We start from the raw sequence: 18,525 nt of genomic DNA, 5'->3' as shown, positions 1-18,525 counted from the left end.
AAAAAAAACGGACAAAGTTTCTTCCATACACCATTCAATGTTTTTTTGTGAATTTCATCTAAAGATTCTTCAATGATTCTTACGACATCTATAACATTGAATTGTTTCTAAAAGTCTTTAACAGATATCTCACTATTTTGTCTCATAGCTTCATTCAGATGTGCAAATGAATGCCTCATGTAGTAAGCCTTGAATGTTTTGATGACTCCCTGGTCCATCGGTTGAAGCAAGCTGGTTGTGTTTGGAGGCAAAAACACAACATTCACACGTGGGTCGAAATTAATTAGGGTGGCAGGAGGGTGACTGGGTGCATTGTCAATAAGAAGCATCACTTTAAATGGAATCTGTTTAGACTTGCAATAACGTCGACTTCGGGTATGAAGTGGTGACCAAACCAGTCCTCAAAAACGGAAGCTGTCACCCAAGCTTTATGATTTCACTTCCAAATCACTGGTAAGCTAATTTTAGATATACACCAAACGAAAAAATCAAGAACTGCGTAACTCCGAGTTTGTGTAAGTCGGGGTATTACTGTATAGTATTTAGCAATTTAAAAAATTGCTTACCTGGCATATAACAGCCACTTTTTTTAGCGCTTTTGATGAATCTGAAGCTGACGGGTTGCTTGTGGAACTTGGCTATCATATATAAAATTGGTAGTGTAGAATTTCGAATTTTAGTGTGCAACTTTTTATTTAGGGCCATAAGTTTTTTTAATGGTTGTGTTAATGCCAAGATAACAATGTAGAAAAGTAGTGCTGCTATCAACTTCCTTTTTAAGAGTGGTATAATAGAACTGGTTGCAAAAAATAGCAAAGTTGTTTGAAGCCTTATCCACTAGGGTGATGATAAAGTTCTGTTGTAAATCCAAAATAGGTTTTGTAAGATAAGAATACTTCATGTGCGGATTATTATAAAGATTATAAGCCCCAGAAACTGTTTTTACAATGTCTTTGTATACAATGTTTATCCAATTTTGAAATGCATCATGAGATTTTGTATATTTGTATGCTAACTTATTGCAAAAATGGAAGATATTGAGATACAGATCTTTGTAGATGTTATTTAAACAGGTTTTATGGATTGGCCTGAATTTGAATCCTTTTTCCATGCAAGCCTTGAGTGAGATGTTATTGACAATATCCAGATTGCCAATGATGATATGTTTTTGGAGGTTCTATCTTTTTTTCCTTTTTTTCCCCCCCTCTATTATTTTTAATCTTTCCTCCATTAACATAAGTTTGTATAGAAATGTCGTGGTTTGGTACATGATCAGGTGTAATGCCTGATGAAATGCCTGATCTATGTAGCAACTTTGTTTAGTTTGCATCAACCTTTTTTTATATATACCGTCCTCCCACCCTCAGTTTGATGCTCACTATTTTTTGTATTAATTAATCATACACGTGTATTTCTTCTTTCCCTTTCAGCTCATCTACATTTGATTGGCTCGTTGATTCAGCCTTTAATTTTATATAATTTTACATTTTTTTTTTTTTTGGTAGGTTCTTAATATTCTTTTTCTTTATATTTCTCATTATTTTCTTTTTCTTACTTTTTTCTATTAGGCTCGGCATCTTGTATTTAATACTTCTCCATCTTTTTGTATTTTAATAGAAAATACAAAAAGAAAATTTTCATAGTCCTAATAAAATATCCATGCAGTGTAGCAGTGCAGGAAACCAATTATTGATTATCAGTACCAAAGCTTGGAAAATATGAAAAGAATTGTTCTTATTCCTATTTATGTTTCAAAACCAATAGTGTTCCAGTTACACAATTATAAATTCTGTTTTTTAAATTAGAAACTAGGAATGTTAATTTTTTAAAAGCAACTGATTTTCTAGAGAAAGTCTACAAGCATCATCTAGTGTTTACACATTGTCATAAAATTATTTAATTTAAATATCTGATATAGTTTATTTTTTAAGATACTTAAAAAAAATACTTACTTTTTTATGAGCCACATTCTTTGTACAGACAACGCCACTGACAATAGTGCTTTCTGATTTACTGCCTCCTGGAATCTACCATAACATCTATCTTAATTTGGATATACATAAGGTGGTAAAATATAATTCTCCTCTGTAATCATCCCAAAGAAAAATCATTCTATTATTTGGGACAATGACAAGGAAAGAGAAACCACCAAATAACATGAATAATAAATAAAAAACTTTTAAAAAAATATACATATAAAAAACTAAAAATTTTTAGGAAAATAATATATGCTTTGTGCAACACAAATAATGCACACACTTCATTTTGATCAGCAAGGAGAGAAAATACAGTACAATCCTTGTTGACCTATTCTCCCCACACCTGAATGAGGCAAACAGATCAAGCCTGCAAATCAGCAGAAAGTTTAGTTTCCTTCCCAATACTATATAATCAATTAATTTAAAATAAGTTATTAGCAAAAATCTTACATTAATAAATGAATTTCATTTCTCTTCTATTAAGTTAAAAGTCTGTAGTTACAAAATTTTCCTTTGTGAAATGAAGGAAAAATTGTGTACAGGCAAATCAACAAAATCTAGTAACTTCAGTCTTGCCGAATTTGGGTTTTGAAAAAAAGAAGAAAAAATTGTACATATTACTATACAGTTATATGAGAATTTGCCTGTGGACACGGTCAAAGCCTTGCCAAGGGTGAGGTGAACAAGGCTCTTGCCTCAGGTTAAAAGCTGAAAGGGATACCAAAAGAAAAATTAAATAATTGAGAATGTTTTCAATTTTATGTTTTGATTATTCCAATCCATTTATCATCTTGGTTTTTCAAGACTGTAGCACCACTGTACAGACACCCAGCTCTGCGTACCAGCACTATCTGGGGGTGAACACCATGGTGGCTCCAAACCGGTTGTCATTGACAAGCTGAAATTTATTAAAAACTATTAACGGTCACATTAAGCCAAGAAAAATTATCTGATATGGTCATTTTACCAATTGAGAGGACCATATGTAATCAAATAAATTTTGACAAAATTATTGATGACTTTTCGCCACTCAAAGCTCGTAAAATAAAATTGTAATCTGTACATATAAAAGCCATCTTATCTGTCTGTAATATATTATTGTTAATTTATTAAAGAAATATTGTTTATTTATAATTAAAAGTATTCTAATTTGTGGTATTATTTTTTACAAAACTAATAAATATATAACAAATAAATCTGTTATATATTTATAATAAATACAGTACTGCTTATGAGAATAAAATCACTTTAAACAGTTTTATTATTTTTTTGTCATCCTTTTATTTTTGTTAAAACATGTACCAGAAATGTATTTTAAATAAGCCATTTTTTTAAATAAAAAAAAATATTTTTAATAAAAATTTACGGGAGGGCGAAATTTTTCATTCTTGCCCCAGGCACTAAAATGGCTCGGCACAGCCCTGGACACGGTAGCGAGTCAACATGTGAAGACGAGCTCTGCTTGATTGGTAAGCAGAGGACACTGCCTGATTGTGATACTGAGGATTTTGGATTTCCTTACTTTTCAAATTATGGATTTTGGACATTTCAGGTCATTTACAGATGTACATATCTAGTAATATACAGGTAAGACTATTATTTGTGCTTGCATTTAACTATTTTTGAATGTTTTGTTTTTGTACTGCACTAGCATAGGAATCTTATTGTAAAAACCACGATTTTTAAGCAGCTCAAAAGTCCAATAAAATAGATTATTTAAGTATAGAAAACAGCTGGATATATGTTATTTTGGGAAAACCTGTGTTTGTCCCCCAGTTAAACATATTCTTAGAATTAAAACTACTTTTCTTTGTTTACAAACATTTTCCCGCCAAAACGGAAATCACCCCAAAATTGGATCTTAATAGGTTAAATGCAACAAAAAAAAACACATCACTAGATTGCTCTGATCTTCTAAAAGTAAGATACTATAAAGAAAGTATAATAAATTGTAAAATAATGGCATGAAAACCAACTAAAGATACTAATACTAACAATGAGTTGGATGACCTCCCTGACTCTGAAGTCAGGATACTAAGGGAAAGAACAGTGGTGTGCAGGAGCCAGCTCACACAAGCTGGTTGTTAAATTTTCAAGAATTTTGCAAGCTGGTTGTTAAACCAACAATGGCTAGTGCAGGGCTGGCTCAAGGTCTCCATAGCCGAGTGTTCAGGAGCGGGAGTGCAGTGGCACACGCTCTTTGAGTAGACCGGGGTTCAAGCCGCTGAATGCTAAATACGGTCGATCTGCCAACCCGCACTGGACCAGCGTGGCAGATTATGGTCCATTTCCCTCAGCATGAACTGTTGAGGAGGCTTCCATCCTGCAGTGGGTTGATAATGGCTGCAATTTTTAGCCCACATTGATTGATGGTGCCCCTAGGAAACATTGATTGATTAATTTGACCAATTTGCACCAAGGTTTAGGGGAGTTGGCACCCCTAGGACAGTGCCTACTCGGCCTTACCCTAAAGCTGGCCTTGGGCTAGCAGCATTTGGGTGATAAGCTTGTATATGGTGACAAAGAAAATCCAACCGGGTGAGCTTATTTCAGCACCCTTTGTACTTCCTTTCCCTCAACCCCCTTTCCTAAGCAGCAGCCTGTGTAGGGATTATCTCAGCTAGCAATTTTACACGAATATAATTTCCAACAAACACCCTGCTTCAGTCCCGTCAAGCGTTGTTAGTCCATTGGGGTGAAAATTACCATAGTGAAATTAAATAATTATTTCTATAATTTATATTCTATATACAAAATTGAAACTCTCAATATATATAAACAGAATGTTTTCTTTGATGTCCCAACTTTAAAATTCAGAAAACGTTATTAATATGCAAAGCAAAAAATGCATACGTTCGAAGTATGAATTTTCTAATTATTCCTGAGAAAAACAATCAGGCATTAACCTTGATTATAGAACGAGTCTCTGAATTTGTTTGCATTTCCTACATGTGTGCTCACTGCTGGCTAAAGCGAATTAAGTTCCATGGAGCAGTGAGTGACACAGAAGGCCACATCACTCACGAGCATGATACAGGAGGGAAAAAAATAATAAAAAATGCATGCAACTGTTTCTTGCCATAAGAAACATTACCGAAAAAATTGCAATGAATGGTTTTGAAAAATGAAAAGATCGCGCTTCCTTTTCTTCAATGTGTATTGCATCTACTAAACACAAAATCAAGGAAATTCACCTATCAGAAGCTACACTGGACCCAGAAAAAAACCTTGTGTAAGACTGATAACACTGCAATGAGCATTTAATAAAAGATAAGTTTCCTTTATTGTAATTGTTTTTAAGGAACAATATCAGCACAGCACGTTTTCTGGATGTATATTTTTCTTCTAACAAAATTTCCAGAAAATATTTTTACTGCCAGCTGCGTTATTGACTTCGAAAACTGGTGTCAAAGGAATTTGCATGAACATTCATAAAATCAAACAGCAGCAGCAGCAGTGGTGGCAGGACTCATTGGGACACAACCATCAAAGGAGCTACAACCTATTGATTCATACCACAAGTCTCCATCACTAGTCCAAAGCCTCCTCCCTGGTTCTCTCCAGGCCTGTCACGTTCCTTCTCACGAGCCACGGATCTCTTTTAAGTCTAAGTCCAAACTTACCACCCTTGGAATCACGGATGATCCCAACTGCTTCTGCAGTTACCAGGAAGATTGGGAACACATATAATATTGCTGTTGCAACTATGACAAATATAGAATTCAACTCATCACCTTAGTCTGTGTTTTACTTGTTGGAATGGAACATGGATTCATCCTCAATCAAGACTGTTATACAGTTTCCTCCCACTTTGCCCTGAAGGCCTTTACTCGCCGAAGGCATCTTCTTTGCAATGAAGTCAATGTTGATACTGTTACTTAGGCCAAACCTTCACCATACTGACTGTGATACTGATATATATATATAACTTCTTCCAAGCTCACTGCCTAACTCAACTGTCCGCTGCTACCACTCTGTTTGCAACTTCGATCCCAATGATCAGCTATACCTTAACTGACTGGATTTCTCCCAGAACCCTACACATGCCTAGTAATGACTGCTGACTCAGCACTAGGGAAGTATGATTCAGCCTCCTCCAGTTGCAGTGCTCTCCTGATATACACCACAATGACAGTGACCCACCAGACTTCACATCTTACTCTAGAAAATTTCTGACATCGCTTTGCAATGTAAGACTCCTCTGCCTGCCTTGCATGGGACAGGTGCACCTGACAACTGGATATCAATATTGCTAACCCTCACAGGGTAGGAATTCGCCTGCACACCTTTGCAGTGGACCAGGTGACGCTGACATCTTCGGATGTCCCACACTGCTAACCACTGGAGGGTAGGATCTCACCTGCATAACTTTGTGGTGGGTCAGGTGAAACTGACATCTCAGTCCTAGCCAATTATGGCCTAGGACTGAGATGTCTTGAGTCATAATGGCACCAACCTTTGTAAGGCACCCTCACCCTGTAATGTTCTACTCTTCCTCTGGGCCTGGGTGGGCTCCCAACTCAGAGATTTTCCAACTCTTCAACTCCCCCTACCTCACTCATTTGGAGAGGATGCCTTCCTTCTTTGTCCTCTCTTTCTCACCCTCTTTAGTTTCCCACCTAAACTATCTTCCTCCTCCCTTTTTAACTTGGTCTCTGCCTGGGAAGCTCAAGCAACCCTAGTGGAGACCAGCCAGAAAATAATGGGCAGCCTGGCTTATCTCCTTATGATGTGTATGGGCAATGTGGGGTGCTGTAGCTAAAAGCGATAACGCAAAACAATACTATACATATACAACAAATAACCCTTTCTGGCATTTACAGTGGTATTGTACTTCTTTCCAAGAGTATATATGGTGCAGATGTGGGAAACCACCAGTGGGGGCCTGACCACAAACACTATCTGCAGAACCTATGTACAGAAACCACCGTGCAAACTTGCTGCTGCTCAGGTGCAAGTAGTCTTGGAACCCAGCATGCACAAATGTGTTATATGCAAATGGTCATGGAGAATATCATTCATGCTTTCTACTGACATTCTCAACATCTCTGCCAGTTGTCTTACTGTTATATGATGATCTTCTATAATGATTAGAGAAGCAGTGTTTATGGTTTCTGCAGTGACAGCAGTGGTTGGAGCTTGAGGACTGCTGATTTTTCTTTTCTGCAGTGACAGCAGTGGTTGGAGCTTGAGGACTGCTGATTTTTCTAACTGAATCATGTCCACCTTTAAACATTCTAAACTACCTGCAAGCTGCACTATATGGAAGTGTAGATTCACCATAAGCCTCTTTTAAAATTTCATACACTTCAGATGTTTTCTTGAGTGAGAAACAAAATTTGAGAGCAGTATACTTTCCTCACACATTAAGTCCATTGTTACGTAGGCGAAACTGAACACACAAACTTGACCAACTGAGGGCACTCTGGTCGTGGAAGAGAACAGTTGGTGGATTTTTGGCTGTTGTAAAGGGATAAGTATTTTGATAGTTTTATCGTATTCTTCGTTAATTAACATACTACATTGTGTTTTACAAAGATATTAAATAGGTTTAGTAGCATTTGTTGGCTACTTATTTTGAATTTAAATAGTGATTTTTGGAAGTTATAACTCCCGGTATTGGTTGATTGATTTTTTTTTTTTTTTGATTTGGTAGTTGTTGGCGCATCGGCTTCTGTGGCCATATTGCACCTCCCAAGGTTTTTGCAGTACTTTGATCCAAGCCCGAGGCGGGAATCGAACCCGCGACCTTTGGGTTGCCGGGTAGGTACTTTACCCACTCGGCTAGCCCGGTCGGCCCCCCGGTATTGGTATTGGTATTTTTGGGCACAAGGGCAACTAGGGCCAAAATGTGCCTGTTCTTATGACCTGTTTTTATATAAAATTTGGTTCCAGTTTGTAATCATAGAAAATCATATATTTGTATCTGCTTAAGAAAGGTAAATAGTTCTTTTAAATTCGCATTGTTTCCAATAATATGGGCAAGTGATAGAGGCTCTTTCAGTTGTGACAGTGAAAGGAAACTATTTTTTCGGAAATAGGAATACTGCTTACAATCTAAGAGTATATGCTTGAAGGTAAGTGGTAAAGCACAATGAGTGCATTGAGGTGAGACCTCCTGCTTGAGTAGATATATATGGGTTGGATGTGTATGCCCTATGCGTAATCTTGCTAGCACAACCTCTTCTTGTCTGTTTTTTCTTAAGCTAGATTTCCATAGTGCTGGTTTCTCTTTGATTTCAAGCAATTTGTTGTTCGTTTGTGACCTCCAGATTTCAGACCACTGGATTGTATTGATTTTTTTAATGTGCTTCAAATAATCTACGTATGGTACATGGTAATGTGATGGTATTGCACTGTTTGGTTGTTTGGCTGCCTGATCTGCTCTCTCGTTACCTGTGATACCAGAGTGCCCTGGGATCCAGCAAAATAGCACTGCATGATTCTTACTTCGTAGCTGGTTTAAGCAGGAAAAAATTTGTTTTATGACGGGATGCGATATTGAAAGTTTATTGTCCAAAGCGGATACTGCACTCATGGAATCTGTGTATATTATACTGCTAGTATTGTGGGAAGTGTTTATATTTTCTAGGGCTAATTTTATTGCGTATAATTCTGCAGTGTAACTGCTACACTCAACTGGTAATGATATTGAAAGGGTAAAAGTGGAAAAGACAGCTGCAGCACCAACAGAAGAGTCTGTTTTCGAACCGTCTGTATATATTATACAGCGTTGAGCATTGTTGAGGGCATGGTCTTTATGTAGCTGTTTAATAGTTTCATATGGCAGGGATTTTTTTCCCCATTGCTGAAAATAGTTATCACAGTGAGGGAGAGTTACAGACCAGGGTGGATCAGGTACATCTTTCTCTTGAAGCATATTGTCAAAGTTTATGTCCCAGGCATGTATCAATTCTTTTAATCGAATACCAGTGGGTCTATTTTCTGTAACTTTGTTGTTGTAGAACGTGATCCAATCAGGGTTGAGAATCAATGATCGAAGAGGGTGGGCTGGAAGGCTTTGAATTTTGGCTGCATAATTAAGGAGCAGCATTTTCCTTCTAAGGTGAAGTGGAGGTTCATACGCCTCTACATACAGACGCTGGACAGGGGATGTTCTAAAGGCTCTTAGTGCAGTACGAAGGGCACTGTGTTGGATGGTGTTCAGTCTGGTTAGTGCACTTTTCCTAGCAGAGTCATAGACAACAGCTCCATAATCTAATTGGGACCTGATAAGAGCGCGATACAGATGTAGGAGAGAGTATCTATCAGCACCCCATTTCATGGCAGAAATGGACCGAAGAATATTTAGTTTCTTTAAGCATACTGTTCGGAGATATGTTATGTGAGAAACAAAGTTAAGTTTGGTGTCCAACATTAAACCTAGGAAACGAAAATTACTGGTGAGTGGTATCAGGTGGTTCTTTAGCCGAAGTTCCGGTTCCGGATGCAGCTTGCGTTTTTTGCAGAAGTGGATTGCAACTGTTTTTTGTTCTGACATACGATATCCATTCTGCTGTGTCCATATTTCCAGCTTATTTATGGAGAGTTGCAGCTGTCTTTCAATGGTAGGAATATTTTTTGAACTGCAAGATAGAGTGAGATCATCAGCATACATGTATAATTCGACAGTACTGGGAATATTGTGGGTTATAGTGTTTAGCCTAAGTGAAAAAAGAGTAGCGCTAAGTATTGACCCTTGTGGGACACCTTCTTCTTGGGTATAGATACGAGAAAGTACTGATTGATAGCGAACCTGAAAAGTTCTCTTTTGGAGAAAGTTTTTAATAAATTTTGGTAAATGTCCCCGCAGTCCTAGGGAATAAAGTTCTCGCAATATGCCATACCTCCAGGTTGTGTCAAAAGCCTTTTCAATGTCCAAACTTACCATTACAAGGTGTTCGTTTTTTACATAAGCATTGCGGATGTTAGTTTCTGCTTTCACCATGAGATCTAAAGTGGATCTGTTTTGTCGGAATCCAAATTGATTGTTGTTTAGCAACTTTTGAGTTTCAAGAATCCAGGTAAGTCGCCTGTGTACCATCTTTTCTAGAGTTTTGCCAAGACAACTGGTGAGGGAGATTGGTCGATAATTTTGTGTGAGTGATTGATCCTTTCCTGGTTTGGGAAAGGCTAGAATAACGGAGTGATGCCAGGTAGAGGGATATGTACCTTCAAGGAAGATTCGATTAAAGAAAGTTATTAGCAAATTCAAATCTATATTGTTTAGATGTTTTAGCATTACATAATAGATTCCATCAGCTCCAGCAGCGCTATTTGGTGATCTGTTTATTGCTGTTTGGAGTTCAAAAAGACGAAAAGGTTGATTGTAGGCTAGAGACTGAGTAGTTTGGAAATTTATCTTATATTTTTCAGCTATGGCTTTAGTTTGTAGAAAGGAAGTATCATAAGCTGTAGTGGCAGAAGTTTCGGAGAAAGTCTCTGCAAGCGCATTAGCTATTTCTTGTGGTGAGGATATTTCTTGTCCGTTCTTGATTAATATTGGAGCAGAAACCGGGAAAAATTTGCCATTTAGTTGTCGAATTTTTTTCCAAATAGTTTTACTGCTAGTGTCTTTTGTGATAGAAGAGGCAAACTGTATCCATGATTCTTTTTTGGCTTGTCTTCTAATTTGTCGTGCTTTTGCCTTAAGCCTTTTAAACTGGATTAGGTTGTCGGTGGTCGGAAACTTACGGAACTGATTCCAGGCTTTATTTTTTTCTTTTTTCGCTATGGTACAAGCGGCATTCCACCAGTGTTTAAGGTTTCTGTGTTTGAAAGTAGAAAATTTTGGTATTGCTTTGGAAGCTGCTGCTAGTATTTGTTTGGTAATGTGCTCGGTGGCATCATCAATGGACCCTAGTTGTATCAATTGGCTATCAAAGGAGATGGAGACAGAAAACTTTTCCCAATCTGCTTTAGAAAATTTCCATAATACCCGATGATCGGGGCAAGGTGTCTGCATTGTTTGAATTCTGCATATTATTGGGAAATGATCACTGTTGTGCAGATCATTTAAAACCGTCCAATCTATAGTAGGAAGTAACTCAGGGGAGCATATAGATAAGTCAATTGCCGACATACATCCTGTGGAGAGATGAGTGTAGGTGTTATGACCAGTGTTCAGCAAAGTTAGGTTCAGTTGGTCTATGAGTTTTTCTAGCAAGTGCCCTCTATTATCCATGTAAGCAGATCCCCATAGCGGATGATGTGCATTTAGGTCACCAAGAAGACAAAAAGGAGATGGTATCTGTTTTATAAGATCTAATTCTTTCAACGTGTAAATATTGTTAGGTAGAAGATACAATGAGACGAGAGTTATTGTTTTTCCCATTGCTACACGAACTGCAACGGCTTCTAAGTGGGTCTGAAGAGGAATGTTTCTTGCTGGAAATTTACAATTCACTAGAATTGCAACTCCACCATGTGCATAGCTTGAACTAAATCTATCTTTTCTATGGGCTGTAAAATGTTTAATCGAATAAGTTACCTGTGGATTTAAGTAAGTCTCTTGCAAGCAAAAGGCTACCGGATTATATTGTGAGATCAAATCGTATATATCATCGGTATTACTACGTAAACCTCTGCAATTCCATTGTACGATGTGCATCATTATTTGGTTTTAGAGAGGGAAGATGATTCTGTCTGTTTCTTGTAAGAGGGTGCAGTTTGCTTTTGACGATCATGTTTTATCTTATCCTTTCTTGGAAAATAAGGGCGTCCATATTCTGTACTCCCTTCTACATCATCGATACCAGTAGATGAACATCCAGTCTCCATGTCATCTTCTGCATGAAGATCAAGGACTGTTTCTTCTTGTACATTTACAGCTTCACTGTTCATACTGCTTGAATTTGGTTGTTTCAATTCAGAGGCACGTTGCCTTTGTGGTTTCCTTTGTGATTTATCGATTGATGTAATTTTAGATGGAACTGAGAGTGGGGTATTGTTTACTTCGTCTATTGAAACAGGTTTGTTAGCGGGCTGATCTGTCAAAAGTACAGATCGTGCCCATTCTGCAATGGATGTGTTAGGTGGGATTGACACTTCTGTTTGGGTAGCAACAGCTTGACAGTTTTGGGTAGCAGTAGCATAGCTGCGTTTTGGCATAGTTACCTTGACTTGTCTTCTTGCTTCTTGATATGATACTTTGTGTTCAATCTTAAACTTCTGTATATTTTTTTCCATTTTCCTTCCAGAGATCACATGATTTTGAATAAGCTGGGTGATCATTCTTACAATTTGGGCACTCTGGAGATTTTGCAGTACAATCTGTTTGAGAATGATTTTTCGAACCACAATTAGGACATGTATTTTCTCCTCTGCATGTTGTTTGAGAATGACCGAATTTTCGGCATTTGAAACACCTTAAGGGATTTGGAATGTATGCGCGGACTCGGCAGTGGAGGTAGCCTGCTTTTACTGAGTTTGGTAAATTTGGTGTACTGAAGGTCAATATGATATTTCGTGTTGGAACTAGTTTATCGTCTTTCCGGATCATGATTCGCCTTGCTTGTGTTACTTTTTGTTCTTGTAATTCCGTAACTATTTCCTCTTCGGTGACGTTTAGTAGATCCCACTCACTTATTACTCCTTTAGAGGAGTTCAGTGTATTATGCGGCGTGACTTTAATTGGGATTCCGCTTATAGTTGACAGTTTCAATAACAGTTCAGAGTGTCTTGCCTGCGTGGTTTCAATTAATAGATCTCCTGACTGAAGTCGTTTTACCATTTTTGGTGTTCCTGCTGAATTTTCAAGACACCTTTGAATGACAAAGGGAGACAAATTGCTTACTGGTTGATTCGATAATGAATGCATTATCAAAAAAGCTGGTGGTTCTGGTTTGCTAGAATCTGTTCTCATTCTTTTCGAGAGACTAGGATCATGTTCCCTTCTATGGGTGTCAATTTGTTGAGAGCCTGTTGGCTCTATTGGTGGAAATTCGTCGCAATCCATTGTTGCTCCTTTTCGCCCCGGGAGAGGAGCTTCCTTCTCCCAGGTTACCGGCCCCGCCACGTGGAGGCAGGAGCGGTGCCACCAGTGACCAAGCGATAAAAAGTTAGTGGTTAGTGTGTTACAAGAGTTAGTTATATATATACAAAAGAAAGGTGATTTTCCTTTCTTGTAGGAGGCTTCCTTCTTTATTTATAAAGAGCCAGAAAATAAATAACTTTGAAAGTAAAAGACTTTAGAAATTTTAACTACTTCTTTATAGAAAATTCGCTTTGAAAATCGCTAGATCACTCGCTTGGCACTCGGGGCCTAACTCCCGGTGTTGGCGCCGATATTGTTGAATTAGCCGGCATATTGTAATCAATAAGAAATAGCGCAATGTATATATCTCGAACTGATAGTGTAAGGTATAACATAAAATTAGATAACATAATACGAAGCACTGTATTAGGAATCTGTTAGCTTAGTAACATATTATCAATTAATTAAAAATATTTATTAATCTTATTAAATTCCATTGTTAATTAAACTGTATTTAAACAAATAATGATGCAGACTAGAGCTGCGAGGCAAAGATCACAAACTAGCGAGAGTGCTGTGACTCAGGGGAGAAACGAAGGGGCAATTCTCCAACGCATCACAGTCTCAAAAAATGTGCGAAATGCGAAATGTCTAAGCAAGGATGTCTTTGTGTGTGTGTGCTAGATGCGTAGAGTGTTAACAAATTAGGTGCCAAGTCAGCATTCTGATGGGCGTCTATGAGAGCTTGAGGTTTAGGGTAAATGCCCTCGAAGAAATTAAAATAAGGGGCCCATCAAGCTTACAGCTGCCCAGCTCAATGGCACACTTGACTCTTGTGCATCAGGCAACACAGAGGCAATCTCCAAGGCAGAATGCACTGGTCCCAAAGGAACTAGTTATTGTTGGTGACTCTATTGTCAGGAAGAAGACGAATATACTATGCAAGAAGGATAGGTGGAACAGGACCAGGGTATGTCTGCCAGATGGCAAAAGTTGACAATGTTGTAGAGCAGATATCATCTTTTAAGGGAACAAAAGGTGATATTGTTGTAAACGTTGGAACTAATGACATTAAGAGTAAGAGATCTGCAGATTTACTCAACAAGTACAGGTCAATGTTGAAATAAAGTCGTGAGTTAGAGTTGAATGTGAAAGTCTCTGCAATTTTGCTCACACACAATAGGAGGGATTATATGATGAGAACCTTGTCGATCAATTCAGCCCGAGAGATTGTGCAAGGCTCAAGGGGTAAAATTTTTTTCAGCCTGGTCTGTGCTTGTTAACAGGAGAGATTGCTTCTACAGGGATGGGGTATACTTAAATAGAAAGGGTGTAAGAATATTTGCTGATGCTATCGAGGCAGTGTTAGGTGGGTCAGAAAACTGCTAGCTTGTGGGGATACACAGACTATGAGGTTAACAGTGGCCACAGGCAGAGGCAAAAGTGATTCTTGCACTGCTTCTATTAGAATGAGCAGCAGCATGGAAAGCAAGGCAATGGAGATTTCCAGGACTGCTGGGAGTCATAGTGGAACAAATAAATACATGGGCTATGTTAGGGCAACTATGAGTAGAAACAGGTGCATGTATACTTGCAAGTACACCAATGCTAGGAGTATAGTTAATAAATTTGATGAGCTTGAAGTGCTAGTTAAGACATCAAAGGCAGATATTGTTGGGATATCAGAGATGTGGTGTCACACAGATATAAGAAGCGCAGAACTGTAATTTGGGGAGTACAATGTGTACAGAAAGATAGACAGGAAAAGGAAGGGAGGAGGGGTTATGCTGTTAGTTAAGAAACACATAAAATCTAAGGAAGTGCATTCAATTGATGTTGGTGGACAATCCAATGTTGAGTCTGTTTGGTGTGACATGAGCACTGGGAAAGGGAAAATGAGAGTAGGTGTGTGTTATAGGCCAAATTAATCTCATGAGTATAATGAGCAATTGTGCAGAGAAATAGTGTGGGCCAGTAAATCAGAATGTCTTATAATGGGGAATTTTAACTTTTCAGATATTGACTGGAACTTGTGAGTTGGTCACTCGCACACTAGCAAGGCTTTTTTGGATTTATTGGATGACTGTTTTCTACAGAAGCATGTTCGAGAGGCAACCAGAAGGAGTAATACTCTTGATCTGATTATCAGCAGTGATTATTCATTCATTAAAAATTTGCAGATAAAGGAATCACTGGGTGACAGTGATCACAATGTACTGATATGGGAATTACTTAAAGATGCAACTACCACCAAAGCTAAAGGGAAGGGCTTTTGCTTTTGTAAAGGTGACTACAGAGGTCTCAGACAGTTTTTAAATTCTGTACAGTGGGACCAACTGATGATGTTACCAATGTTGAATTCTAAATGGGAAGCCTTCAGGGACTTAATCTTGGAGGCTACTAGGCTTTCCATTCCAACTAAGAAATACTGTTCAAGGTTCAGGCCTAAATGGATGTCAGATGAATTAATGAGGCTCGTGGCAGAGAAGAAAAATGTATGGGATGCATATAAATTATCATATGACACAGAAGCCTATGGCAGATATAAGCTTGTCTGTAATCAAGTCACAAAGGAGTTGGCACCTCCGTAGCCAGATGGGCAGGAGCAGCAGTGCATAGCACATGCTTCTTGATCAGACTGGGGTTCAAGCCCATGCCCACCAAATACGGAGGACGCAGAAAGGTCAGGGTAGTCAAATGAACTGAATGTGACCACCGCATATCCCCGGAGCAATATGGCCTTAGTTGCTAATGCTCCTAAAAAAAAAATAACAAAGGAGTTTAGGCAGGCGAAGATAGATTGCTAGAATCTTTGGCAAAGGATGCAAAGAAAAACAGCAAAGAGTTTTTTACTTATGTAAACTCTAGAAGAAAAGGAATGAATCAGATTGGACAATTTAACATAGAAGGGTTGACCATTGACCATGCTCAGGTATTTGAAAAACTGAATGAGTATTTTGCATCTACATTCACACATGAGGAGTTATTCAATGAGGGGAATGCCAGAAGTTTATCAAACTCTAACAGGGAGCTAAGTGATTTTGTAATAAATGAGAGCAAAGTGGAGGAGAAATTGTTGAAGTTAAACATAAGGAAGGCACTTGGGGTGGACAGGATCTAACCAGTTATATTAAAGGAGGCAGGAAAGGAAGTAAGCAAACCCGTAGCTATAATTATGAGAGCTTCCTTGGACTCAGGGAAGGTCTTAATGGACGGGAGGTGTGCAAATGTATCACCAATTCACAAAGGGGGTTCAAAATGTGACACAAGTAACTGTAAACCTTTTAGTTTGACTTATGTTCTGGAGAAAATAATGGAGTCACTGGTTAAAGAAGCACTGGATCATCTTGACAAGACTGCAGTAATAGTTTAGACCTAGCATGGGTTTGTTAAAGGGAAGTCATGTCTGACCAATTTGATTGGATACCATGATGTGGTCACAAAGGAAATGAATGTGAAAAATAATTTTGATATCATATAATTGGATTTCAGGAAAATTTTTGATACTGTTGCACATGGAAGACTGCTGTACAAATTGGAGAGGTATGGCATTAAGATTAAGTTGCTACAATGGATAAAGGGATGGTTGAGTGTGAGACAACAGAGAGTGGTAATCAGTGGACACTGCTCTTCATGGACAAATGTTATTAGTGGAATTCCCTAGGGTTCAGTGCTGGGTCCATTGTTGTTTTGTGTATTCATCAATGATATTTATTAAGGTATATCAGGATTAATGTCTAAGTTTGCAGATGATACAAAAGTTGGCAGGGTTGTTAACGACAGTAAAGACAGTATGCTACTACTCCAACTGAATCTACATAAGTTTGGCAGATGGGCTCAGAAGTGGCAACTGAAGTTTAATGTTTACAAATGCAAAGTACTGCATATGGGTAGCAATAACCCAAGAGAAACATATCAACTGTGTGTGGTACTATGCTCAGTCAAGTGGAAAAGACCTGAAGGCAATTGTGTAGTCAAATATGAAGTTTGCTGAGCAGTGCAGACAAGCTACCAGGGCAGGTCATGGAGTTTTGTCAATAATATATAGGAATTTTACTAGCAGGGACGGGGAGGTGATTATCCCATTGGTCATACCACACCTAGAGTACTGTGTTCAGATCTAGAAGCCTCATTTTAGGAAGGACGTAGCGTTGCTAGAACAAGTACAAAGAAGGGCAACAAGATTGGTGAGGGGGACAAAGGGGTGCTCTTACCAAGAAAGGCTTAAGTTCTGCAAATTGCAGTGCCTGGAGAGTATGCACCTGCGAGGTGATCTGATTGAGGTGTATTGTATAAGGCCTTGAATGGGTTGAGCAAGTTCTGATGGGATTCTTCCTCTTGCTCAGATTAAGAACCTGAGGGGGCATAGATTCAAATTGAAGAAAGACAGTTGTAGAATATACGTGTGGAAATTTGCCTTTTGTCAGCGGGTGGTTGGTTGGTGAAACATATTTCCATATTTTGTTGTGGAAGTTGATAGCCTAAATAAATTTAAGGCTGAGCTGGACAGGCATTTGTACCAAATGGAGGGATGAAATGGGAGGGGTTTTTTTTTTTTTTGGCTGATGCTGCATAAGCTTGCTTTCTTTCTTGCATCGTATGCCTCTACTAATGCTAATGCTAACTGCCAAGGTCACACCATGCACACAATCAACTGTGCAGTTTCTATGTGATGGAGCTTGGTTTGGTCTTAAATTCCACAGCTCATCTAGAAAGAGCAAGTACTAGGATTGTACGTGAAAAATTATGAACATTCTTTATTGAACAGCCCTCGTAAATAATGACCTATTTTCATGTTTTGAACATCAGTGCGTTTGTGGGCCAATTGCTTTTCTTTTAGGTTGCACATTTAGAAGTGAATGCAGGATAAATACACAGTGTGGTAATTGGAAAATTAAACTGATGTTATGAGATGGGCAATGGTGATGTTGTCTATTAGAAGTAAACATGAAATCGAAGTGCGGTTGTTCCTCAAGCAGTGCAGTCAAGGTCAGCAGAAATTGCTGTTATTTCAGAATGTAGTGTGAGCTGAACTGTATGTCTCTCCTGTGTCTGTGTTGTGGAGAGACAATGGAACAAAGAGCAAACATCAAGTTTTGTGTTCAACTGGGCAAAAGTGGCACAGAAACATTTCAAATAACAGAAGTAAGTGTATGGAGAGAATTGTCTTTCTTGTGCATGTGTTTGAGTAGCATAAACATTTTGCTCATGGTAGAAAATCACTGAAAGAAGACAAACATCCAGAACCAGAAAAAATGGTTCGAAAGCCAGAGTTCACTGAAAATATGCGGGAAATCATTACCAATATGTAACACTGAATGAGTTCAGAAGATCGGTGCATTAATACGGAATCATCAATAAATAATAACATAAGATTTGTTGCCACAGGAAGGTTTGTAGTGGTTTGTTTCACATTCATTAACAGATGATCAACAACAGGTGTGAGTTGAATACTGAAGAGAGTTCACTGAGGCTGCTGAAAGCAAACCCAATATCCTCAATTCAATTTTTATGGGTGATGAGACGGTGTTTTCAGTGCAACCTTGCAATGAAGCAACAAAGTGTGGAGTG

The 18,525-nt window shown here is 38.3% G+C and overlaps 1 protein-coding gene across 1 annotated transcript in view; it reads right to left on the bottom strand.

Moving 5' to 3' along the window:
- fab1 (1-phosphatidylinositol 3-phosphate 5-kinase fab1) overlaps window positions 1–18,525 on the bottom strand; it is an 809,612-nt gene that overhangs the window by 568,259 nt on the left and 222,828 nt on the right. Inside the window, exon 14 of the mRNA XM_090380831.1 lies at window positions 1,953–2,027. Within this exon, the coding sequence (XP_090236957.1) occupies window positions 1,953–2,027 (75 nt within the window). The remainder of the gene's footprint in view (window positions 1–1,952; window positions 2,028–18,525) is intronic.

This window comes from Mastigoproctus giganteus, chromosome 9 (genome assembly GCF_048544385.1).
Source record: "Mastigoproctus giganteus isolate SK-2022 chromosome 9, ASM4854438v1, whole genome shotgun sequence".
NCBI classification, from domain to species: domain Eukaryota; kingdom Metazoa; phylum Arthropoda; class Arachnida; order Uropygi; family Thelyphonidae; genus Mastigoproctus; species Mastigoproctus giganteus.
The sequence above is the reverse complement of the archived record's forward strand: the minus strand, read 5'-3'. Positions and strand labels throughout refer to the sequence as shown.